The 26964-nt window shown below is 40.4% G+C and overlaps 1 protein-coding gene across 3 annotated transcripts in view; it reads right to left on the bottom strand.

Moving 5' to 3' along the window:
• Window positions 1-11987: 11987 nt before the first annotated feature.
• The window catches only part of PITPNC1 (phosphatidylinositol transfer protein cytoplasmic 1), a 325421-nt gene continuing 310444 nt past the window's right edge, over window positions 11988-26964 (bottom strand). The window contains exons 9-10 of one of the 3 annotated variants that reach the window (XM_004374205.2): window positions 19989-20107; window positions 11988-15948 (exon numbers count right to left, since the gene is read on the bottom strand). In XM_004374205.2, coding sequence (XP_004374262.1) covers window positions 15943-15948; window positions 19989-20107 — 125 coding nt within the window. In that variant the 3' untranslated portion in view covers window positions 11988-15942. Of the gene's footprint in view, window positions 15949-18012; window positions 20108-26964 lie in introns of those variants that run through there. The other 2 variants (XM_023729304.1, XM_023729305.1) reach the window with 2 other exon arrangements.

Raw genomic sequence — 26964 nt, 5'->3', positions numbered from 1 at the left:
ATCCTTCCCGGCAGGCCTCGCGCTTTCTCGCGAGAACAAGCGGGCCTGATGGGGTGGGTACTTGCCAAATGAGAAACGGGCTCTCGTAGTCCGCGACCCCTGGCGGGTGGAGGGGGCTTGTGGCGCGGCCAAAACGTCGGTGGGCGGGGTCTGAGGCCGGGTCTTGTTGTTTGCGCGTAGACTCCGCCTCCACAGGCCACGCCTCCCAGCGAGTCCCGGATGTGCTCCTTTTTGCGGGGGAGGAAATCTTTCCTGTAAAGTACTGTATCTTGCGTCTCATTGAGTGTACAGATTTGTGACAGAGGGTGAAGGTTGGGCTTGGGAAGTGGCTGAATATAAACTACTTTTTAAATTTTACTTTAAGTAAGCCATCTAGAAATTCCTACTATGGCCTCGTGGGACAGTGTACCAGAAATATATATACGTGTATACACATGTAAGGTCTCTTACAGCCAACAGGAAATTCAAGCTAGGCTAATGAAGAAGGTGAAGTTGAAGGTACCTCAGGCAATTTTTGGCAAGACTTAATTTCCGGGAGGGATTTGTTTGTAAGATCAGTAAGACTGACAATAGTGTGAAAACAAAAAGTAAAGAAGTTGTGCATGCTTTTAGGGAGAAACCATCTAAATAAGTGATTACTAAACAAACTGAAAGGTACCATGTGTTGCAAAATGCTTCCACATCAGTTTCGGTTAAGCCTCCACGTGGATGGCCTTATACGTGGAGTTTCTTCATCACCACAACCTTGTTGTTAGATGCCATTAAGTCGATTTTCGACTCAAAGCAACCCGATGTGACAGTAGAACGGCCCCATAGGATTTTCTAGGCTGTAATCTTTTTTTTTTTTTCTTCTTTGAAGCTGAGATGTCTATATTTGGTTTCTAATTTTGTTGTGTGTGTGCTTTCGGTGAAAGTTTACAGCTCAAGTTAATTTCTCATACCAAGATTTATACACATATTGTTATGTGACCCTAGTTGCAATCCCTGTAATGTGACAGCACACTCCCTCTTTCCACCCTGGGTTTCCTGTGTCCATCCAACCAGCTCCTGTCTCTTCTACCTTCTCATCCTGCCTCCTTACAGAAGCTGCCCATTTGGTCTCAATATGTATCTGCTTGAACTAAGAAGCACACTCTTCACAAGTATTATTTTATGTTTTATAGTCCGGTCTAATCTTTGTCTGAAGAGTGGGCTTCAGAATGGTTTTAGTTCTACGCTGTAATCTTTATGGAAGCAGATCCCCAGGGCTTTCTCTCACGGAACTGCTGGATGGGTTCAAATCGCCAGCCTTTCAGTTAGTGGCCAAGTGCTTAACCGTGCAGCCCTAGGGCTCCTTGCCACAACATTACAGCACTCGAAGAAGGATAATAGTCCTTCAGCTATTGTGGAGGAAACAAATACAGTAAATTCTTATAAGGCTAATAGGCGTTTTATTTTTCAAAGTGACCAAAAAATTTGACTTTGAAAATGTGTAGTCTCTTTGTAGTTGGAAAAGCAATACTGTGTTGAGATTTCAGCCTATGCGAAAACTTCCTCTCCCTCCCAGCACAGATAATCAACTCCTCTATTGAACCTTGTTTGGCATACTTCCCGTATTTCAGATCTCAGTCTAGACTTCTCCTCCTCCTCCAGGAAATCTTCTCTAACTCTCTAAGATGGTTTAGTGTCTGATTTCATGGCACCAGTGCTATTGTAACATGTGCCATCAAGTACTGGGATGACCTACCTACTCATGTATCTCCCTCATTTTATGGCTATTTCTTTGAAGTATCTCTGCTTTTACCACTAGTGTCTGGCACAGTGTCTGTCTCATAAATTTATGTTGGACTAATGAATGAACTCATCATGGCGACCCCATGTGTGCACAGTAGAACTGCTCCATAGGGTTCTCAAGGTTGTGACCTTGGAGGAGCAGATTGCTAGGCCTGTCTTCTGAGGCGCCTCTGGGTGGGACTGCCAACTTTTTGGCTAGGAGCCAAGTGCTTAACCATTAGCACCATCCAGGGACTCCATGCGGTCACCATAGTGAGAATCAACTACACAACAGCTACCAACAGTAAATGAACATGTGTAACTCTAACACATAAGTGAAAGCATATTCATAATATGGAATTCGTACCTTCCCTTGTCTTCAACTTGAAGACACTAAAATAGGGATTCTCACATTTTGTGGTTTCAGGACCAGTTCTCATTCTTCAAAATTATTGATGACCTCTGAAGAGCTTTGGTTTATATGAATTATATCTATAGATATGTATTGTATTAGACATTAAAACTGAGGAATTTAAAAAATATTTTTTAATTCATTTAAAAATAGTAACAAAGGCATTGCATGTTAGCATAAATAACATTTTTAGGAAGAACAATTTCAAAGATAATTTAGTGAGAACTGTGGCATTGTTTTACATTTTTGCAAATCTGTTTAATGTCTGGCTCAATAGAAGATGGTCGAAGTCTCACATCTGCTTCTGCAGTCTGTTGTGGCATCACACAGCATGTAGCTTCTGGGCAGCTCTATGGTGCATCGAAAAAGGCAAATAATAGTACATCTCAGTATTGTTATGAAAATAGTTTTGACTTCATGGACATCTGAAAGGATCTCAGGGTTCCCAGGGGTTCCTGGAACACACTTTGAGAACCATGATACCTATACTTGCACTTTAAGAACAAGTACGTTGTTGTTGTTAGGTGTCGTCATTTCCGACTCATAGCAACCGTATGTACAACAGAATGAAACACTGCCCGGTTCTGTCATCCTCACAACTGTTGCTATGTTCGAGCCTATTGGTACAGCCATTGTGTCAATCCATATCATCGCGGGTCTTCCTCTTTTTCACTGACCCTCTACTTTACCAAGCATGATGTCCTTCTCCAGGGGCTGGTCCCTCCTGATAGCATATCCCAAGTATGTAAGATGAAGTCTCGCCATCCTCCCTTCTAAGGAGAATTCCAATGCACTTGGATATTCCTCTGTAAATTTGAGTCTAAGTTTGGTAAACTATTAAAGGAGGAGGTTGCAATCCTTTTTGGGAGAAATACCAGCTGTAATGAAGGAACTAGGAGTCTTTTGCAACCTAGCCTAAGCTAGGAATGGGTCAAAGTGTTCTACTTCCAAGATGCATCAATCAAGGTCAATGAGCAGAAACAGAGCCTGGCTATCTATCACTGGTTAGAGACATGTAAGGGCTGGTCTTCAAAAGCAGCTGTGACCCTGTATGTTTCACTGTGTGCTGTGGCTGTTCTGTCTGGGTTGTTTGTCATGTTTATGCTGCCTGGCTGCCTGGCTGTGAAGACTAGGGGAAGATATCGTTTCTCACATTCAATTCCTAGAATAGAACTAGGTGGTAAATATACAATGAAGAAGTCTAATTACGTAACAGGTATGAAGGGATGCTTGCCGGTAGTCAAAAGGAAGGATGTTACCCATTATGGATCTTTCAGGGAAGGTTGACAGTTGGTGATGTGCACGTGGCATGAATGGGGTGTAGTAAGTGCTTTGTCAAAGAACATTTATAGAAGGACTGTTCTGCAAATAAGATGGAAGGTAGGTATGTGTATCTGTATTTCACCAAATCTCTGTGTTATATGAAAGCTGTGATGGTTCTTAAATAAGGTCTAAGGTGCTTCAAAGGAGCCCTGGTGGCACAGTGGTTAAGAGTTCAGCTGCTAACCAAAAGGTCAGCAGTTCAAATCCACCAGCTGCTCCTTGGAAACCCTATGGGGTAGTTCTACTCTGCCCTATAGGGTTACTATGAGTTGGAATTGACTCTACGGCAACTATGTTTTACAGTTTTAGAAGCTCAAAACACCTTTGAGATAAATGCTCAGATCATATTAATGAATTGAAGAATGTTACCAGAACTTAGGCAGACACCGCTGAAGATGACTTACCCACAGCAGAAATTGGTGATAGAGGAATAATGTAAGGTCTTTTGTCATAATTTGGGGCATATATTTCAACTGAGTGCTAGCACCTGCCCAGTGAGTTCCCAAACCAAGAGTATTTGGAATCTGGGGTCAAGCAAACCCCTGTTACTTAATTGTAACAGGACCTCGGCAGAGGAGTTTTAGTTGGGTGGCCAGAGTATTCCTTTAGCGTCTACAAGAACCCAGAATCCAGAAATCTTCAGGAACAATTTGGGTAACTAGTCATCACTAGGGGTCCAAGCAGTGACCAGAGTACCGGAAAAGTGAGTGCTGGCAGATGGATGAATAAACAGCCTAGAGAGAGGTCTGGCCACTGGAAGTAGTTTCCAGTTGCTGGGCCAGGGATCAGGAGTGAAGCAGGAGCAGGAGAGGGCTTCAGACCTGGCCAGAAACCACTGGTACTTCTTGTCTCTTAGATCTAAACTGTGCCAATGCATTCATTCATTTCACAAATACTGATGAGTGCTTTTGCCAGTTACCAGTTGCTGTCAAGTCAACTCCAACTCATGGTGACTATGTGTGTCAGAGTAGAACTGTGCCCCATAGGGCTGATTTTTCAGAAGTAGATCCCCAGGCCTTTCTTGCAAGGCCCCCATGTGTGGACTTGAACCTCCAACCTTTTGGTTAGCAGTCGAGCATGTTAACTCTTTGCACCACACAGGGACACCTGAGGAGTGCCTAGGAGCTGTGAATGCAGCAGCAAATGAGACAGACAAGGTTCCTGTTCCCAGAGAGCTCACAGTCCTATGGGGAGAGGCAATCTGCTCAAGAAAAGCTTCTTCGAGGGTGGGACCTTTCTGGTGAGATTTGATTAAAAAGATTTCTGTTTTGAAAAGATCAACTCATAGAGGATAAATGTCGGAATGGAAAGACTGGTGTTGAGACTGTAGCCGTTGTCTAGATGTGAGGTGATTGTGGCTTGTGATAGGTGCTAACAGTGGAGAAAGAACATGGACCAATTCAGGATGCAGTCTGGAGGCAGAGCTGACAGGATGGCTGATGGACTGAGTGTGAGTGGTGTAAAAAAAATCAAGGGCATGCCCTGGATGTTTGCCTGGAGTGACCAGGTGGCTCGAGGTGTTCTTTACTGAGGTGGGGAGGACCAGGCAGGGGAGAAGGGATTTGCAGGGAGTGGCTGGTGGAGGCCAGACCCAGAGTTCTATTTTGGCTGTATCAAGTTTGAGGTGCCAGAGAAGCAGTAGCCTGGTCTCCCAGGGCCTACGCTTGCCCTTGTCCAATCTGTAGCCAGTGTGATCTATTCAAAATTCCAATTTTTTAAAGATTTGAGGAGACTCATTTTTAAGATAGGTATGCTTCTCCGGGTATATTTGGTTTCATTTTATTTAAAAGGAATCATTGAATATTTTCAGCTAAGGCAGTGGTATTGGCTTGTTGTTGTTAGGTGCCATCAAGTCAGAAGCTGGTAAAAATCTTCAGTTTCTTCATCTTTGGCCTTAGCGGTTGGTGCATAAATTTGAATAACAGTCATATTAACTGGTCTTCTTTGTAGACATATGGATATTATCCTATCACTGATAGCGTTGTACTTCAGGATAGATCTTGAAATGTTCTTTTTGACAATGAATGCAACGCCATTCTTCTTCAAGTTGTCATTCCCGGCATAGTAGACCATATGATTGTCTGATTCAAAATGGCCAATGGCAGTCCATTTCAACTCATTAATGCATAGGATGTCGATGTTTATGCATTCCATTTCAATTTTGATGATTTCCAATTTTGCTAGATTCATACTTCATACATTCCACATTCTGATTATTGGTGAATGTTTGCAGCTGTTTCTTCTCATTTTGAGTCATGCCACATCAGCAAATGAAGTCCCAAAGGCTTGACTCCATCCACGTCATTAAGGTTGACTCTACTTTGAGGAGGCAGCTCTTGTCCGGTTGTCTTTTGAGTGTCTTCCAACCTGGAGGGCTCATCTTCTGGCACTATATCAGACAATGTTCCTCTGCTATTCATAAGGTTTTTACTGGCTAATTCCTTTCAGAAGTAGACTGCCAGGTCCTTCTTCCTAGTCTGTCTTAGTCTGGAAGCTCAGCTGAAACCTGTCCACCATGGGTGACCCTGCTGGTATCTGAATACCAGTGATATAGCTTCCAGCATCACAGCAACACACAAGCCCCTACGGTACGACAAATTGACAGACGTGGGGGTGGTATTGCTTAGCAAATTCAAATACGCAAAATGTTGGCCTTTCTAGTTAAACTTCTGTGTAGTAATCAGATCTCTCTCAAAAGCCCTTCATCAGGTTGGGGAGGGTGGCTTATCATGCTAAAAAAGCTTTTTCATTTAGATGTCAATTAGACCTACCATGTCAGAAAAAAGAGAAACTTATGAAATTATATTAAAATTTTTTGAATAATAATAGGTCAGTTGCCCAAAATAATCTGACTATAACACACTATTGACCCACGAGACAATCTGAATTAGCCAGGTGGTTTTTTTAAAAATATTTTTTTATTTTTTTAATGATCCAAGCATTGTCATTTAAAAATTAATTCTCTTCACAGAAGTAAAGCATAACTGTTTTTACAACTGGCACGCATAAAAACAAAGCAGGTTTTTCAGGTCTGACTTCATGTGTACAGTTCTTGTCAAGCAGAGACAATATTTTCCCTTACTCTCACTTGAAATGTCATTCTTTCCACTTGGGATATTATTAAGGTTTGTTGGAATCCAAGAAAGGGACCCAGAAAGTTGCATTCCTTACCTTTGTATCCTCTGGCAAACTTGTTTCTAGAAAGAACCTTTTAAAGTACTTCCCAACTACTTTTAGGTAGCTCCTGTGGCTGAAAGGAACAGAGACTCATTTACGCTAACTCAAAATCGAGCTTCATGCAATGATAGAACTCTTGAGAACTAGAAAATGGCATCTTCTCTGGCTTTCCCATGAGCTACCTGCTGTTTCTTCTGGAGTTTCTGCTTCCTTTTTCCTGTATGCGCTCTCTTTTTCTCATGCTTCTGCAGCAGCAGCTTCCACCACCAACTGGTTATTTTATTTTGACATGCTTGTTGTTCAGATTTAATACATGCCACCTGTCATTACTGTTGTTGTTACACTGGAAGAAACGAAGGCTCAGAAAGATGAGGTGACTTGTTCCAACAGCACACAGGCTGACCTGTTTCCTAACGCAGCTCACAATACAGCGTCTATGTTTATCAGCGTTAGCAGACATTTTTCCCCTGACATAAACTTTAAAATGTTTATGAGCCTGTGATGAATATGTTATAGCAGAGAAAAAAACGAGATGACTGTTTGCCTCACTGAAATATTTTATTGTTTTTAAAAGTAAAGGGTTTTTTTCGGGGGGGGGGGCCAAGGTAAGTGTGGCTATGAAGGAGTTGTATGAGGGAGCCCTGTAGTGATGGAGCAGTTCTGTATCTTGAATGTGGTGATTACACAAAGCTACCAAAACCAAATCAAACCCATTGCTGCCAAGTCAATTTTGACACATAGCGACCCTATAGGACAGAGTAGAACTGCCCCACAGGGTTTCCAAGGAGCAGCTGGTGGATTTGAACGGCTGACCTTTTGGTTAGCAGCTAAGCTCTTAACCACTGTGCCACCAGGGCTCCTACACAGAGCTACACAGGTGATAAAATTGCATAGAACTACACACACACACACACACACACACACACACGTAGAACTGCTGAAAGCCTAAGAAGCTCCTTGGGTTGTGCCAATGTCCACTTCCTAGTTGTGATACTGTACTATAGTTATGCTAGCTGTTACCGTTGGGACCAGCTGGGTAAAGGGTACACAGGACCTCCTTGTACACTTTTTTGTAACTTCCTGTGAATCTATAATTATTTCAAAACAAAAAGTTCCAACAAACACCAACAGCAAAAATAAAGGCTGCAGTCAAATTCTAAACTGTCTTGGGGGTCATTTTTATACCTCCTCTTTGTTATGTGTGAGAAATGACCACAGCCGTCTCTGTGGAGAGTTCTCTATTTCCCAGCAATGGCTGTCGCATAGCTCAAGCGAGTATGCTGCACAAGCTATTCGCATCTTCCTTTTTGGAGCAGACATGCAATCTATCATCACGTTCTTTCCAAGAAGTTAAACGAAAGACTTAGGAAGGACCCTGCTGTCCTTACCAGGGTCCTGCTAGAATCGGAATCGCTGATTCGAAGTAACAATGAACGAGAATTTTTACTCTGATTCTTGGTTAGAAAAAAAAATAACTTGTTGGCACTTCTTTGGTGGTTTACAGGAAAACATCAAGTAAAGGTGCATTTAATGTTCCTCACTGAAAGCCTGAGAACAAAATGACTTAGAATTGATGTTTGTTTATTCAGTTAAATGCAGTTCCTTATGCTCAAATTAGGCTATTTTTTTTTCTTCTTTCTGTAGTAGCCAGTCAATGTTTTTAGGTTGGTAAGCCAGAGAAGGCACCGCACGTCTAAATAAATCAGAGCGCTTCTTTGTGTCTGGGCTCTCCCTCCACCCCATTAACACCCCCCAAAAGGATATCTGCCCTATTAACACATTAACAAAGGACTTATACGGGAATTGGATGTTAGCAATTGTTTAACAAACGAGCTCTGGTGGCGCAGTGGTTAAAGTGCTCAGCTGCTAACCGAAAGGTCGGTGGTTCACACCCACCAGCCGCTCCACAGGAGAAAGATGTGGGAGTCTGCTTTTGTAAAGTTCGCAGCCTTGGAAACCCTATGGAGAAGTTCCACTCTGTCCTATAGGGTCACTATGAGTTGGCATCGACTCGATGGCACACAGCAACAGTTGCCTAACGTGTTGAGAACAGTGAAATGTGATTACCTGTTAGAAAGACATGTCCTCACTCATATGTTGTCAGTGGTGTTATAAATCGGTACACTTTTCTTTGGAGGGAACACTGACAACAAACACCCTAAGAAGGAAAAATATTCACATCCTTTGACCCAGTAATCCAATTTCTGGGAATTTATCCAAAATAAATAATTAAGAAGACACAAACTATGTTACAAAGATGTTGCTAACAGCAGTCTATGTAACAGCAAAATCTAGAAAATAACCTAAATGCCAAATATGAAAGGATAAAAGTATGGATTTTTTAACCCAATGAAATATTATGTAGCTATGAAAAATGATAGATACGCTGTGTATCAAATGTAAAGGTGTTTATAAAATAATTCAAAATCCTTGAAGCATTATGTGGAATATGCATGTGTCTAGGAATTATCTCCCGCAGAAGAAGGAGCAAATCCTGAAGTACTCAGTGATAGTGAAAACAAAGTTTGCAACCTTGGGTCTGTATCACAGATTTTAACAAAATGCAAAGAAATAGAAGAAGTCTAAGATGATAGTGGGAAAACTCAAACTTGTAGAAATATTTCTAAATGTCCAGGCTGTGTTCTGAGAAAAGGTGAAATACCCGGTGAGTACCGATGACCTACTGAACTTGACTCTTAACTGTGCTGCACACACAGAGCAGTAAGTCGTTTTTTGGGATGCTCTGAATATAATCACTCATGTGCTCAAGAGAACAAAATGATTCTCAGAGTTTGCTAATGAGCAGTAAACTGCTAGCATCTTGCATGTAGAGACTCTTGGGGGTAGGAAAGTTATTTTGGAATAAGATCTTTTGAAAAAAAACACACAGATGTCTAGATCTGGCGGCCCTTAAACACCCTGGAGTCGGAGGTGAGATCTCCCTTCTATAAGATAAAGGAGGGGAACTGATCCCAAGTGATTTGGCGCAGAGGGTTGGTACTTACAGCTAAACATAATTATCCCTTAAACTTCAGGTGTATAATTCAGCCCAGGAACGGTGCTGCACTGAACCATGGGATTCGGTAGGATGAGAGAGCATGTCTAGTTTCTTTGGCTGCATATTAGCACCAGCACTCACTCCTGACAACAGAGTATCAGCATTGGGACAAAGTACCACCCTGTTTCTAACTTTCCCAGAAGCAGGGAATTAGTTAAATTTTTGGATTTTGAAGATATCCTACTAGGCTGCATGTTATAGAATAGGGAGAAAAAAATATATACATAAAAGACAGAATTTATGGGAGCATGGGATGGCAGAGGTAAGCAGAGAAAGTCAATATGACAAACTTGAAAATAGGGCTTGCCTGGATCAACCACACTGAGTTAAACACGCACACACACAACGCTTCAGGTCTGAGCAACGTTTTCATATGGGATATTTCAGGACAGAGCATGGAGAAGGAACAATGACTCATCCTGAACTTGAAGGCCAAGGTGTAGTTGGAGGTAAGAACCCCCAAGGAAAACGTTACGGAGGAAGCAAGGATATTTTAAGAAAATGTAGGTATTCAGAAGTCTAAGAGCAATGCCCAAATGAGATAGTGCCTTGATTAAAAGCTATACTGGGAAATTGGGGGTGTTACAAACATATACATTTAACACTAGGCAGCCAAATATTTAACAGCTCCTGTGGTTTGGCCCTGGGAGTAAACACCAAGACTGGCTGTGCCCAAGTTTGCTGGCTCTAAGTCGGCCAGCTACCCCGGGCGTGGGAAGTTTGTGTTTTGCATAGAGAAGTAAAAGGCAGGATGGGGGTGGTCATGGTGAAGTTGGAGCTACAAAAGCAAGCATATTTTAGCTAACTGGGTTGATGTTACATCATTTTGGGAACATTTTCAGTGTAGAAAGCCTAGTCATGGTGTATTGTTCCATGAAGCTGTGGCCTGATCCAATGAGATTCGAGCACACGATGTGGATATTGATGTTAGTTTCAGGATTGAGAGGAGAGCATGAATTGAGGAGTATTTTGCTGCTTAATCTCTGAGGAGACCAGGGCAATAAAGCATTTCTGTCCTTACCCTATCCATCCCCAAGGGGCCCTTTTGTGAACAGCAGCAGCTACTTGAGATGGAGAAACCACATCAGAGTACTTTAAGTTCACCTTAAAGTCTGCCCTGCTCCTCAGTGGAGAGAATCTGGTGTCCCGCTGAGATGGTGGTCCTGTAGATTCTCTCAGGGTGCTTTTCCTTGGTCACCATTCAGGTGTAGCTTCACGTTTGATGACGAGGAACCAAACGCTCATTTAGATGAATGGATGAATTAATGTATGTGTGTCCCACTGGGTTATAGATTTACTATGTGTATTTTATAGACAGATAATTAGATCTGGCACCCAGGCTTCTCCTACCAAGGGCCCTGGCCCCAAAGGTATTATTAGCAGGCCAGGCTTCCTTGCACACAAGTTTCTTTGAACTGGGTCTAAGTCAAGGCCACTGGTTTGTTCCTTTTTCCTCTATAGCTTCTTTCCTATCAACCCACTGGTTCACAGTTGCCAACATTGTCTTGCAGAATAGCTGAGAGACAGAGAGAGAGAGAGAGAGAGAGAGAGAGACACAGACACAGGGGGGTTGGGGGTGGGGGGTGGGGGGAAGCTACACGTGGAAAGAAGATTGCTTTGTACTTTATTTACAATAGAATGTAAGAAAAAGTAAGTAGTTAACAATAATAAATACTTGGGAAAAAACACAGAACAGCCATAAAATGACACAGAAGGATGGCATGTGTGAGGATCAACTTTTGTTTGCTTTGCTTTGTAGTCTGTAACACTGTGCATTCCAAAACTTGGTCCTTTAGCAGTGCCAGTGGTATATTAACTAATTTAACCAATCAAGATCCCAGTTTGAAATGTAAACACTAAAAATTACACTTGAAGCTACATAAACTGGCATAGGTATAACATGAACTCAACGTCTTCTTGGTGTTATATAAAAAATGGAGACTTGCAATTGAACAGACATGCTTTCAATTTAAAGCAAAAACATTGAGAGACTTCTCCTAAAGCATTTGTTCACAACAAAATTACATTTAGTAACAATGGCATCTGAAAAGTTCTCGACATGTTCACATTCTCTTATTGCACTAATTCCTAAAAAAGCTGAAACCCATATTTTAAATGCAAACAGGTTGTTTTGAAGGTAGACACAGAAGAATCCGCTATGCTTTGTCTCAGCATGCCAACACCGTACGATTGTGTAACTCTTCAGTTTCAGCAAGAATGAATAATTTTAACTAGTTTATGACCAAATTGCAGTCACTGGGCAGATTTTTTTTTTTTTAAATTTCAAGAACTATGTCTCAGATGGCAGATTGTCACCTAGCCTACTGAGTCAAATGACCAGGAAAGAATCAGAACTATTGAGACAATTCCTTTCTATTGGATTATCTTATTATACATTACAAGCAGAGTAAATTATACTCTGGCCCATCTCTAAACCAAATTCCTATTGACTTAGCTAGCCAGTAACTTATTTCCTTGTTGTCTCTGAGCCATGAGGAGATGCTAACGAAAGTAGAATTCAAAAATGCATATAAATACATTAGCCCTAAACGGTCACAGAGAAATGGTATCTCAAGTGTCAGAATATACTCTCTTAGGTCCTGTTTATTACAATGTCTTGAAAGAAAACCACATAATTACTTTTTTGGGGGAGTATTGTTTTGTTTGTTAAGTGTCTGCATTATACATCCACAACTGTGCTATTTAGAGATTTATTTTCACAGCCAAAAACAACGGCTAATAAATAGCTCCAAATAAATTAAAACCATTCCCCCCCCACACAGATGCACAACTGTAACAGAAGAGTTTATAAATCAGTTCACCAATGAACCCGCTATTGTCTCAGTTATAACTGTGGTAACTGGAAAGCATCACAGCCTCCTTTGTTGTCATGCTTTTCCTTTGCTTGGTCTTATGACAGCCCAAAAGAAGGAAAACGAAATGGTCCTCAGAGCTGATTTCTGACAAAGCTTATGTAGTAGAAACGAGGTCTTCTCGTCCCAGAAAAGCACAGCCAAACCACTGAGAGCCAATGGGAAGCACAGAGGCATTTTGTATTTGAAATCCACCCAAAGTGATGAAATTTACGGTCATTTGATGGTCTCCGCTGGCATCAGAGATGAAGATGTGATGAAGACATGTTATTCTATAGACTATTTACTTTACTTTAGCTATCAGAGACTGAAAATGGATGGTGTCTGATTCACTATACTATATTTATATATATATATACAGGTATAATACAATTTTGGTGAACAAAGTTGAAGGTTTCCACATGGCAGACAGAGGCACTGAGTTAAGGATTCTATTTCCCCCCACACATGCTTAGTGAATTCAAGTTTCTGCTTTTTTTTTCTTCTAAATTTCCATCATGCAGCCACTTAATTTCCACCCTTATGAGAATTACTAATGTTTATATGCATGTTCATCGCAGGCTTGTATCCCACAATAACAAACTCAGGTATGGAGAATGTGAAATGACACTTGAAAATCAAGGTATATAAAATATTAACGTCCTTTATATGCCTTATAATGACTGGGTTAAATATTCAAAGCAAATAAAGGAATATTTGCATCCCCTTCCCCTTCTGTTAATGCACACAAACCACATGTAGACAAAAAACGGAACATACTTTAGGAGCACACGTTTGTTGGCAAAGAACCACACTATCACGGGGAGAGCTTTGCAATTGATGTCTGTGGCATTACACTGGCTATAAAAGAAATTCAACTCACAAAAGGAAATCACAGATTAGCTTTCTAAAAGCACACAGAACTGTGCACCTTGAGAGCAGAAGCTACTTTATAAAAAAGGGAAAATAGTAATGGCTTTAACGGAAAACCTCGGTGCCAGATGTGTTAACAAACTACATAAAATAAATTGGTTCTATGTGAAAATAATGATCCCACCCCCACCGACTTCAGCTGGCAAATGGTAAGCAAATACATACACTATCTAAGTGTCTTCTGAAAGTAGAATTTTGCCTTCTAAAACTACCTGTCTAAACCACATACTCCCATTTAGTACTACTGTGTGGAGAGGGAGCCATTTAGAAGTCAAAGGTGTTTGATAAGAGATTCTGTTTTCCCACAGGCAAAAATCATGCTGCCAGACCATGCAAAGAAGGTGTCTTACTAGATGCTATCATTCTTAGGAAGAGATGAATTGTTGCTCTAAGCTATCTGTAACTGGTTTCCTCTTGAGTTCTGGGTTTATTCTCTTTTTTTTTAAAGCTAAATGTCAACCTACAGATAAAGAAATGATCTTGACAGTCTGACCTATGACTTGGAACACTTTGGTGCTGGGCTCACGGGGCCAGCGTCTGCACCTTGGTAGAGTGTATCAACCTGAACGACGCTACAGGTCATAGTGCTGGGCACTGAGGGAAACAGGCAGGCGCCACTGGCTGAGAGGAGAAGCTCCTTGGCCTATTTTGTTTCCTTTGGGATCTGTGTTTTGGGAAGGTCCCTTTCCTGAGGTTGGACATTACGGTCAGGAAGGCTAGCTGGGGCACAGGCCTTGAGTTGCCCAATGACCTTGTTCTCTTCCTTTCCTGGAGGATAAAAGGAAATGCCGAGATTCTGCTTGCCCTTCCTTCTGCGTTTAAAGGCAGTGAGGTGTGAAGGTGGCAGATTTTTCTCTTTAGACTGAAGGAGAATTCTCTCTCTGCCACTTTGGTGAATGATCTTGCCTCCTGTCAACTTTGACTCTAATCCCGCATTACCACTACTTGCCGGAAAAAACTAGATACAGTGGCATCTGTTATCATGCCTCCTTTTTACTCTGCAAACAGGAGCCAGAGATTCTACTCATTCTCCCCTCCTGTTTGACGGCATTTACTTGACTCCTGTGACATTCCCAATATTTGGATTTCAAGTAAGAAGCAAGAGAATAACAGTCTTTTCTAAGGTCCGGTGATGGCCTATCTGTTCCAGGGAAGTTTGGATGTTACTAAAACGAGGTGGATGGGAGACAGTTCTCTTTTAGGGTTTATGCACCAGACCTCCTGACAGTGTTCAAGCCCAGTTAGCTTCCTCTGTACTTGAACTTCTTTGAATGGGTAAGTAGCCAATGAATTCTACTCAATTAATTGCAAATTCTGAGAATATTAACGGACAATGGAAACTGACAAGTCAAGGTTTGTTGGTACCTGTAGAGAAAAGAGATGTTTACCTCACCTGGGCCTTGTGATTCCTAAAATAAGTCGTACCAAACTCAAGTCAGTTATGGTCACATTCATCCATGCAATTCTTAAAAAGTTTCTGAGGCCATGAGAGGACAGAGGGGACAGTTATTAAAAGATAGAAACAGGTGGAATTTTTATTAAATTCTGTGAAAGGTATAAATCAGTTATCATTAATTGCACTTGGAGCCTCTATAGGTTGAGAATTAAAATTTTCAAAAGTTTAAAGAGTTAATTAGGCCCCAAATCCTGAGTCAGACTAACCAAAATAGGAATCTCAGTAACTATTGGTATTCAAGTATTGGTGACCAGTAGTTCAAAATTTAACAATTAGGTATGTTATGCCTGAGAGTGTTTTTGAGATTTCAGGTTTGATGGGAGAAAACTGACTTCCACTATTTTACCACAACTTTGTCACAAAGTGGTGCGAAGTTTTCATTTGTTTACCCTTGAAGTCCAAACGCCCAACAGCAAGACTTCCTGCCTGGCTTACAGCTGTTGCTATGGAAGATTCCGTCTGTCCTTGGCAAGTCTTACATCTACTGTGATGCTGTGTGACGGACTTAGGCATTCATGTTATATGTGAAATTACTTAACCACATGCACACCCAGAGATCGAAGGAACATGTTTGAGTGACAAAGCAGTCTTTCTCTATATCAGAAATTCTTAAAACAAAACAACCCAAAATGAAAATATAAAACCCCATGAAATATCCGTATTAGAAGTTACTCTGACTTGGGCCGACATGGCTTATCTGAAGAGTGCATGCCAGGTAAATTCAGGGTGGCTTTCTTCTCAGGGTCTGGAAGCGTGAGAGTTTCTGGGGCGGACTTCTTCCGGGGCCGATCTCTGGGGACTGACAGAAATTCAGGCGCATCTGTGGAGAGAGGTGTGGACGGAGCACTGGAAGGGGCACTGCGGACAGAAGAAGGCAGCAAGGGGATGCTGGAGATAGAAATCGCAGGTGGAAAAACGCCAATTTTCTGGTTGGTGGCTTCCTGAGTGGCTCGTTCAAATTCTCGGACTTCATCCATTGTCATGTCTTCAAAGGGGAAAAGAAAGAAAGAAAACTGAACAGTTATTTACAAGAGATGGCAATGGATTCATCACTATGACTTTTTTCAAGGAAACAGAGGGAGTCTATCTTAAAGGGACCTCTCCAGATTATAAACCCAAACGATCGTTTAAATGCTAAATCTGGTTTTTTCTTTTTGTTGAGGCAAACCCCTGAAGACAATATTCCTTTATGAATATCTACCCAAGACTTTTCAAAGCACTTTTCAGTGAATATTTTAAGTATTTGAACAAGGACTTAACAGGAGAGTACAGAACCAGCCCAGGGGAGTGTGTGTGTGTGTAAAGGTGTATTATTTTTATGGGTATGGTGGGTACATGGAAGTTAGTATTAGGTCTGGTCATCTCTTCCACAAAGATAAGGTAATTAGTAAAGCAATCAATGGTGCTGAAATGAGACATATTACTGTCTACCTTAGATGACAAAAGTACAAGAATACTTCGTAGGGTAAACAGGTAAATCATTAGAATTCTCAGCATGCTATCTTCTCATTCAATAAATACACTTTTTGCATTCTGAGCAGGAGCAAAGATGCTGTGGTTACTGGTTTCCTGACTATGTAGCCATCCTGTCTGACATGCTTTGTTTTAACTGATTCAGCTTAAAAAAACAAGAAGACAACAATGACAATAAATCCCATTAATTATCCTATAGCCAAGAAAATAAAACCAGTTCTTAAAGAAACCTAAAAGAAAAAGAATAGAGAATGAAAAGAGAAGATAATTATTATTATTTTTAAAAGCATTATTTGGAATTCAACAAATAAATACAGCGATGCCTCATCCAGCAGGCACCGACAAATAATGTAGATTTTCCAAATACTTGAAATGTTCTTACTAAGGGAGAAAGTGAAAAAAAATTAATGTGAAACTTTCTTTAATGTACATGATGTATTAAACACTTACTATCTTTTAGTCAGAATATACTGAATGTCTATCACTGTGCTGTCTAATACAGTGATGACTTCCTTCTCAGGGGCTGTTTGCTCTTTATAGTTTGATGTCTCTTCTCTCATTCTCAAGAACTCTCCTATTATTAATATTAACGTTATTATTACTATTATTCACTCTTAATCTGGCTATCCCTGGTATCCTTTGCCATTTTCGTCTGCTGGGACCAGGGAAACTGGGTAACTGGGCTTATTAGAATAAGCACTGAGTGAAGTCCTAAAGGGCTCATCCTTGAATAAGAGGTGAAATCTGCTGTCCATGAATTTTCTACAACTATTTTAGCTTCTGGAGCCCCGGCAGTGCAGTGGTTATGAACTCGGCTGCTAACCAAATGGTCAGCAGTTCAAATCCACCAGCCGCTCCTTGGAAACCCTATGGGCAGTTCTACTCTGTCCTGTAGGGTTGCTATGAGTTGGAATCCACTCGACAACAATGGGTTTTGGTTGGTATTTTAGCTTCTCAGAGACCCGTTTTTCATTGTGTCTTGCTCTCTGCCACGTACTTAGTAGTTGAAAGTTCATTCGATAATACTGCATGAATAAACTAGCATGAAACAATACAGCCACTTTAGAAATATTAATTATGGAATTAATATTCATAATACAATATTAATCCTTAGGTCTCATAATGTATTAATTAGCAAACCAGAAAGATATTTCATAAAACAAAATCCTTAAATGGATTTCCTGGGAAAAATTATTAAAATTTTCTGCCTGGGAACATTTTTTACAAAGGAAATTAAAAATTATGGCTATGATGATATAACATAAAATTCAGAATATATCAAGAAAAACGACAACTGTAAACTTAACCAATATTTTTTAATACTAAAACTATTTAAAAGGTTTAAAAGAGGGTATTTACTTCAAAATAAAGTTGATACTTTCAGAAAAATTTCAGTGAACTGGATATATATTTCTGTTATCGTAAACGGGTATCACTGAAAATTTAGACTTTATAAACAAGTGGTGGAAACCCTGGTGGCATACTGCTAAGAGTTCAGCTGCTAACCAAAAAATCAGCAGTTCAAATCCACCAGGCGCTCCTTGGAAACCCTCTGGGACAGTTCTACTCTGTCCTATAGGGTCGCTATGAGTCAGAATCAACTCGACAGCAACGGGTTTGGTTTTAAACAAGTGGCTGAATATATTGCTCTACTCCATTCATCCAGCAGGGGGCAGAAATTACCCAAAGTATAGTCTCGTAGCCGTTCCCTTCCTTGAAGGCTTTTAAACTGCTCAGTTGAAAAGCAGACTGTTATTTCCTTATTGCTGTGTTCATGAATGTTAATTTTGCATAATTTCAATGTAATTTGTCCCTGCTCAAGTTGATGATTTCGATTTTATTTAACACCCAAGGCACTTTTCATTTGTGATGGGCAGCAGCCTCTTGATTTGAACTGTTCTTCATTATGCTAGAGGAGAAAGGCTGTGGAAAAATAAATGACCCCCAATTTCATGGGATTTGAAAGAAGGGAAGTGTCTTAAGCATTCAAAATAATCACTTTGTGTAACTTCTGAGGAGGGAGGCATCTCTTACACTGAAGTCATGGGAACAACTGGGAGTTGCAGCCAGAAAATACATGGTTTTTCCCATGGAGGGAACCACTCTAGGTGTCTACATAGTAAGCTGACTTTATCATAGTAATAATCATAGTAAAACAGAAAACCAAACAAAAAGCCTTAAGCAATAAGAACTTGGAACAGAAAAGCACTGTGCTTAGTATCCTTTGCACATATGGTGTTTCCCTCTTTCCTCTGGCTGTATTTATAGTGAGCAGCTCTCAGAGACTGGCTGAGGGGAAACTGGTGTCTAACATTCCTAAAGAAAAAGGTAATTGAAAGTGATGTAAAATCATGGACAGTTTCCTTAACGAGCATTTCTAACTTTAGAACAGGGAGAGAGGAAGTCCAGTTGGAAGGAGGATCATCTAGATCTGTGCAGAGAGAGGAATGCCTCTGTTTCTGCAAAACCAATCACCGCATGCAAAACGGGGGGAAGAGTTAGGGCCATTTCAACCTCAAGGGCAGTCACATGCATCCAAAGAGCAGCACATGGGCCTGGCAGGGCACAGCACACATTCTAAAGACATGCGCTAAAAACCGAACTAAACATTCCCAAAGTGCACCCAAAAGGTCTTCACGATTCTAAAGCATCCTTTAACAACTCCTGCCACCTCTCAGTTTTCCATAATTTCATTAACTATTTTTTAAAACACCAAAGATGTAATATTCTGGGACCTGGGCTAAAGAACATGAGGGTTCAAGCCGGCACCTGAAGATATCCCAGCCCTGGCTGAAGACGAGTATCAATGACGCGGTGATTACTATTTTCTTTACTAACTGCACCTCCTCTTCACTTTATTAGCATGAATGATTGAGAGATAACTATATTTAAAATGCTAGCATACACCATACAGTCAGCTCTCAATATCCAATGTATGACTAAGCAATCTGAAGCCTCTCTGAGGCTCATCTAAGTCCCAGGCTAGATCTACTCTGCAGCCCAGCACAATCCCAGCTTACCACCCAGTTTAGCTAGTGTGTATGTGAAGACTGTGGCCCAATCTTGACATCAACCTAAGTGAAAAGGAAGTGACTGGGTGAAAAACAACTATATCGAGTCACAGAAAGCATTTCAAAGCAAATGTAAAGAAACCTAAAACAGCAGATGAGCCAGACGCTCGTCCTTGAATAACTGAGTGTTAACTATGTTTTTAAAAGTTGTTCCAGTTTACATATGACATCCACTTTTATGCCTTTGCTCTTTTATGGTGCGGGCTCTTTTATTAGTACCACAGAACGTTTCCACTCTCCATGTTCTTGGTTTTATGGCTGAAATAACCTCCAACTCAAGTCGCTTTCAAGAATCGGAATGTCTGGAAGGGAAAAGTGACATTGCCCAATTCAGACCCAGCTCAGGTTCTTCACCAACAATCTCTGGGAGACAACATGCTTTTGTGGAAGGCTCGGAATGGAGCGTTTGCCGTATTTCAAAGATCAGTTTACATTTGCATTTGGGAAAGGGTGGGCAACATGTTTCAAAAATTCTACATACACTTGTTTTGGCCTGGCTCTCTATGTCATCCACAGTGGAGGAATGCTGATTGCAAACTTTTATGTTGGTTTGTTCATGCATGTTTTTCTCGTATTCTCGAACATCATCCATTGACATATCTGAAAGAAGGTCAAGATGTTGGCAACTTCCGTTATTAAATGCAAACTTTCAATGGGGAGACTTTAGGGGAAGATGGTAACTTAGCAGAAGCCCAAGAGAGGTTTAAAAAGCAGGGAATTCAGTAACTTTATGAAAAGTAGTCATAAAGTTAGCTAAACCAGCCAAAGGGGGAGTGAGTGCAAGTTAAGTCAAAATAGTCTTAGAACAGAGAAGAGTGGAAATTCTTTAGGAGTGTTTCCATAAAGTGAGCCGGGTAGGTGGAAAGTATTAGCACGCGGGCTGTGCTGTAGCCTGAGATCTCCTAAAGCATCCTTAGAAGATCCCTTAGGGATAGATGTTTAGATCTGTTTAACACTTACCTTCCGTATGCTTTTCAAAATTGACTTAAGAGTGTCTTTAAATTAATGCATTCAACAGAAAGGACACTTTCATTGCTATTACAGGAGCCGTGACATAAAAGGCAGGGAGATGATATTCACTGGTACAAGTGAAATGTGGAATTCTCACAGAGATATATTTTTACACAGAACACACAGTGTCAGATAGTGCAAGTCTGTGATGAACTTCAAGTCAAGCTGAACAGCTTGAAGATGGTTGGCACTACTTCCACCCACGCTTATCTATAAATGAAATGGCACATGACATTATTATGATTTTTGGCCCAAGTCTGAAGTTTTTCAGTATTTCAGGATAATCTCTTAATCCAGTGGTTCTTAATGGCAATTTGGTGACATTTTTGGTTGTCACAACTGTGGTGCTACTGGTATCTAATGCATAGAGGCTAGGGTTGCTGCAAGACATTCTACAATGCATAGGACAACCCCCAACCACAAAGAATTATCTGGCCCAAAATGTCAACAGTGCCATGGTTGAGAAACCCTGTCTTAATCTAACTGATAACAAATTTAAACAAGGAACCCAGCCATCTTCAGCATAAAATAAATGCATTAACATGACAATTAGTCTCACTTGGAGTATTTCTGTTGCTTCATCCCCTCTTCCCTATACCTGTCCAGCTCCTTGGTTATTTTACATTTTATTAGCACTTCTCCCAGCTGGGCATTCTTCTGTTGCTCTCTTGGCAGAATTTAACTTCATGCCTCTTTACAATGAAGGTATGCTGAGCAATTCCTTCATGTACCCCCCTGCTAGCTAATTAGCTTGGAGGGGATTTAGCGGGTATTCACAGCTGGATGTTTTCCTTAAGTATTTTCTGCATTGTGTAGTTCAGTGTCTTTTTATATCATGCCACGTGTCATGTGAGATTCTCTTCGTTTCCAAAGGGCGTGCTTGCCAGAAGCTTATGATTTAATTCAGTGTGGTCTGGAGCCAAGATGGAATGCAGCTCTAAATCCAGACTTGGGCAATTTTATTTAGCTGATGATCTTCCCTGCACCCCGAAATCGTCCATCAAAAATGCTGTCCATAAGCAATGTAAGTATCAAGAATGCTAAGCGGCAATCTGGCCAAGCAAAGAGCATGCTTTTCTTTTAGAAAAACTGAGGTAACCGTAAAGCAATAAAGAGATGCTTCGTGATTAGAGCAAATGCATCTTAGTTAACAATAACACGTGCTTTCAGTACAGTCACTTTCATCAGAATGGCAGGTTATCAAAATTTGTTAAACACAAATACACCTGGAATGAATACTAAAAGGTAATTTTTAGCTGAAAGTTTAAAATTAAAAAAAAAAATTTCTCTATACATGTGTTCATCAGATGCTTTCTTTTTCACCCCATATCCCCTCTGGCACAGTCATTTAGAAAACAAAAGCAAAGGAGTTCTGGTTTCTTTGTTCTAGCAAATCCCAGCAGAAATCATTCTTTATCGTTAATTAGCTCAATGTTAAGAGAGGGGCTTAAACTATGTGACCAGGTATTGATATATTCAACGATACATCACTTTTATGGATGTGAAAAAGGAATTAACAACAAAGATGTTCATTACTGCCCTATTTATGATGGTGAAAAACTGAAAATAACCCAGGGGACTGATACCACAATGCCATCGTTAAAAATGATGTAGAGATGACCTTGATACATTATTAAATAAAAAAAGAGGTAACCAAAAATAGTACATATTGTAATAAACCATTATTGTAAGAAAAACGTTATATACATTTTAAAAAGACTGAAAGGATACATTTCAAAATGTCAACAGTAATGATTTCTAAGAGTTGGAATTGCAGGTAATGTTCATTTTCTTCTTTTTGCCTATTTATAGTTTCTAAAATTTTGACGTTAAATATGCATGCTTGTGTAAGAAAGAAAAAAATAACATCCATTTTGAAAATCTGTTATTTTGGGTCATTAGGAAGATAAACAAAACAAAAAACAAACCCACTGCCATCAAGTCGATTCTGACTCATACGACCCTACAGGACAGAGTAGAACTGCCCCATAGGGTTTCCAAGGAGTGGCTGGTGGATTCGAACCACTGACCTTTTGGTTAGCAGGCAAGCTCTTAACCACTGTGCCACCAGGGCTCCATTAGGAAGATGGATACCATCAATTTGGAATTGGTAAGGAAAACTCTTACGATTCACAACTGATCGTGGGGATGGCACAGTGTTTGGTTCTGTTGTGTATGTGGTCGCCATGAGTCAGGAGCTGACTTGATGGCAGCTAATAAGGACAATATATACTTTTCTAGAATTTCTGCCCATTCTAGAAACATAATCCCTTGGTTTTTTTAAAAAGCGAGGAATAAAGAAGCAAAGTTTTCAGAAAATTTCATCTAAAAAAAAAAACCCAAAAAACTCCTGGTTAAGACCACATAAGAACAAACATGTCTAGTAGAGTAGTTGCCTAAAAGATGATGATAATTTGGTCTCCACTTATGCTGAAGGAAAACATGTTTGTCTAAATTCTGGAGTATCTCCAACATACCATAAATGCTCAGAGAAATGATGTAAACATTTTCAATATTCCTCGATAATTTACGGAAAGCCTAATCAAGTGAAAACGTTACTGTTCAGGTTATCCAGCAAAATGCATTGTGTCTTGCTCCCGCAAAGTGTATTATTTCAGAATCTATGTAAGAATCAATTTCTTTTGGTAAATTCAATTTCATATGCCCAATGACAGATTATGCTTTCAGAGATGATTCATCTTCATTACTGATTGATTTTCAATGATCAGAGTGACTTCTAACAATTTACGTTCAGATCTCTGTTTCCAGCAAACAAACGCTTAGGTTTATCAGAGAAACTCTTAATAAAAGGAACCCTACGTCAATTCTTTTGCAAACAAATTGGCAAATAATCACCCCTTGATTTATCGAGTTTTGAAAGGACATAATTTTACCTAAAGTTTTCTTAAACAAGTCTTCTTAAACAAGAAATACTGGAGCTAAGTGCCTGATTGAGGAGAATATTGGAACAAACACATCTTAATGTCTCTGGAACTTTTTTGAGGTTAAGCGGTGTATCGGCACTAGGAAGTATTCTGGGGGCATAATTCCCCTCTTGCTGCACATCAGTGGGGCAAAATTTCCTTTCCTTGTCCTCTTTAGAGACCACTTCTTTCCTTTTCTTCTCCTTGCTTCAGGTGAGGCTAGAGGCAGCTCCCACGTCTCCTATCCCACACTAAATAGGGCCTGAGTGGAACCTTCTCATCTCCCACGTGACCAGGCTGAGAACAGAGCCGCCTCCTCGGCCACCAGACCAGCGTAGTCAAAGAAGCGCTGGTCCCAAGGCATTTATTAATTGAGGAATCTTTTTGGTTTCTTAAACTATAAATTAACAGCTCGCATAAAAGAGAAAAATATGCCTCAACTATGAGTCTTGGTCTGTCTCAACTATTTTCTACTTTTTCATTTATTTACTAATCACTCAAGTAATGCACGAATCATGTTTCATAAAAATAATTCAAATAGTACTGGATTATATACAGAAAAGAGTTTAATTCCTTTTTAAATCCTTTTAATCTCCACCAAGAATCCTATTCCTTTTGCTGGAGATAACCGCTATTAAGACTTTGTGGTATATGCTACCAGATTTTTTTCTATGAACTCAACTCACATGTATGTTATTGTACAGATACATAGAGTCTTATTTGTTTACTTTTACATATGTAGAATAATACTATACATATTGTTCTCATTGCTTTTTCCGGTGATGGAAAATGTATATATTGCCATATTAGTACATACGGAACTACCTATTCTTTTAAACCATTGTGCTCAATGTTTCATACTATGAGTGTATCATAATTTACTTGACTATATTCCTGTTAAGGAGCCCTGGTAGTGCAGTGGTTAAGCACTCAGATACTAAATGAAAGGTCAGTAGTTTGAACCCGCCAGCTGCTCCGTGGGAGAAAGATGTGGCAGTCTGCTTCGTAAAGATTTACAGCCTTGGAAGCCCTATGGGGCAGTTCTACTCTGTCCTATAGGGTTGCTATGAGTTGGAATCGACTTGACAGAAACAGGCAGTAGGTAGTAGTAGTACATTTCTGTTAATGCACATTTACACTGAGACCAAAAGCTTTTAAAACATTACAGTGAATATTTTTGAACATATATTCATGGACACATGTGTGAGTATTTCTTAAGAATACATTTCTAGAAGTGGAATTGCTGGGTCATAGGTTATTTGCACTTACATTTTTATAGAAACTGTTAATCTGTTCTCCTCAGAGATTGTACCAATTTACTCATCTACCAATAGTATAAGAGTATTCATTTCTCCTTCCCCCTCCAAAACTGGATATTATCAATCTCCTATAATTTTGCTATCAGATGGGCAAATATTGTATCTTCTTCTTGTTTTCATTGTATTTCCTCTAGTTGGTAGTGGGCCATTGGCCACCTGCATTTCTTCTGTGATTTACCTATTCATGTTCTTTACCCTTTTTTCTACTGAGTTGTTGGTTTTTTGATATTTGGGGCCTCTCTCTATATTACAGGTATTAATCCTCTGTTGGCTACATATGTTGCAAACATTTTCTCCTAGTCTGCAACTTTGAACTTTGTTTATGGTGGCAACTTTCAATCATTTTATCTTTAAAGAAAGCAGGCTGATTTCATAGGAAGTGAAGGCAAGATCACACATTTAAAAGGTCTTTAGGGTAGAAGTCAGTTGAACATACAGAGAAAGTACAAATGCTCTGTAACAAGGGCGTTTTTGTACAAACAAGGGCATGTTTGCAAATATACATTTTTCTTCACTGTATTGCACAGTTGCAGTAACTAAAATTTAAAAAAGAGAGTCTTATACTCTAATGCAATGACCTGTGCTTTATTTCCTTCTTAAACATTTTCCCTCCACTTCCAGGCTCCTCAGTGTAAACAGGGGTCATTTTTTCTGACTATAAGTCAAAATGGAAGTCTTAAACAAGTGTTTGGGTCGGAAGTGTGGTGGTGGTGGTGGTGGTGGTGAAGAGCCTCCATAAATCAAGAATTAGATTTGGTACTCCTTCGGATCCAGAAAAATGGTGGCCATCCTTTGGGAAGTAGAATTTTTAACCCTTGAAATGATTATACATATAATACATGCTTGTTATAAAAAGGTTAAAACCCAAAAAACCCACTGCCTTCAAATCGATTCCAACTCATGGCGACCCCACGTGGGGTTTCCAAGGCTGTAAATCTTTATGGAAGCAGACTGCCACTCATTCTCCCACGAAGCGGCTGGTGGGCTTGAACCACCAACCTTTTGGTTAGCAGCCGAGCGCTTTAACCACTGCACCACCAGAAAGTTTAAGGATGGCTTTTTTGTAGTGAGAGTAGCCAATCCTCAAGGCTTCGTACATACCCTTTTCCATGTAATTCAGACCACGAACAGCCAGCTCTGTAATCTACAGGTGTGGCTACTTCCACAGTTTTTAATTTGGGAGAAGGAATCACAGATCCCTTTGAAAAATCTGATGGAAGCCTATGGATTCCCTCCCCAGAGAAACGAACGTATGTACATACACAGGAAAGCTACGGATTCTCTCCCCAGAGAAACGAACATATGCACATACATACAACACGCTGCCTAAGAGCCAGCGTACTCAAGTTCATATTTCAGGAAACGCGAGGCCATTGGAAAATGCTGGCTTAGTGAACTCAATCAGCTAATGCTAGTCCTTAGCAGGCTTCTTTCTTTCTCCACCTTGAGCTTGTCCCAGTCCTCGTTAGGCCTGCTCTAGGGACTCCAGGCTGGTTTCAAAGTCACTTTCATGAGGTAGTTTCATCTATACCAGCGAGAACTTTCCCCCAACTCCTTCCCATCCTTTTTTGGAAGGGTCAGGATTTCAAAGACATTCATGGGTTCCACTCAATCACAGCCTCCCTCTGGCAATCCTCTGTGTTCCTTTCTCAAAATACTGTCAGAGATGTGAAGCAAAACCATGCTTTCGTGAAGCTGGGCTGCCTATTTTTATCCATCTCCCCTCTCACCCCATCTTCTGAAACGTGTTGTTGTTGCTTCTCTGATTACTGTTTCAGTCATGCAGAAAGACCCAAGGCACATGGATAAAGACCAATCAGGGCTTTGGAAGACAAACTTAACTCCTCCAAAGTGGAAATGCTTACACTTTACAATGAACAGGGGCAGAATAAAATCTGTTTAGGGAAAATAGTTATGTGACAACCAAATGCTGCAGCTCAGAAAAGACACAAAATTAATCCTTGGGTGAGAAAAGATCACCATCCTCTACAACGTCCTTTTCCTTAACTCTTAATTAAGCACTAGAGTTTAATTAGGGAGAAAGACACCCAGGGTGGCCAGTGCAGGAGGGTATGAAGTTTGAGCACAGTACAGACGAACAGCCGAGGAGGTGACTGGGCTAAAAGTCAGCCCTGAACCCACTGCACCTGCTGAGTATCCCCAGAAGGGGCACCTTTTTCTAGTTTATCTGTCTAACCCCCCC

The sequence above is a fragment of the Trichechus manatus genome, unplaced genomic scaffold (genome assembly GCF_000243295.1).
Source record: "Trichechus manatus latirostris isolate Lorelei unplaced genomic scaffold, TriManLat1.0 scaffold00028, whole genome shotgun sequence".
Taxonomy (NCBI): Eukaryota; Metazoa; Chordata; class Mammalia; order Sirenia; family Trichechidae; genus Trichechus; species Trichechus manatus.
This window is presented reverse-complemented; position numbering and strand designations above follow the sequence as displayed.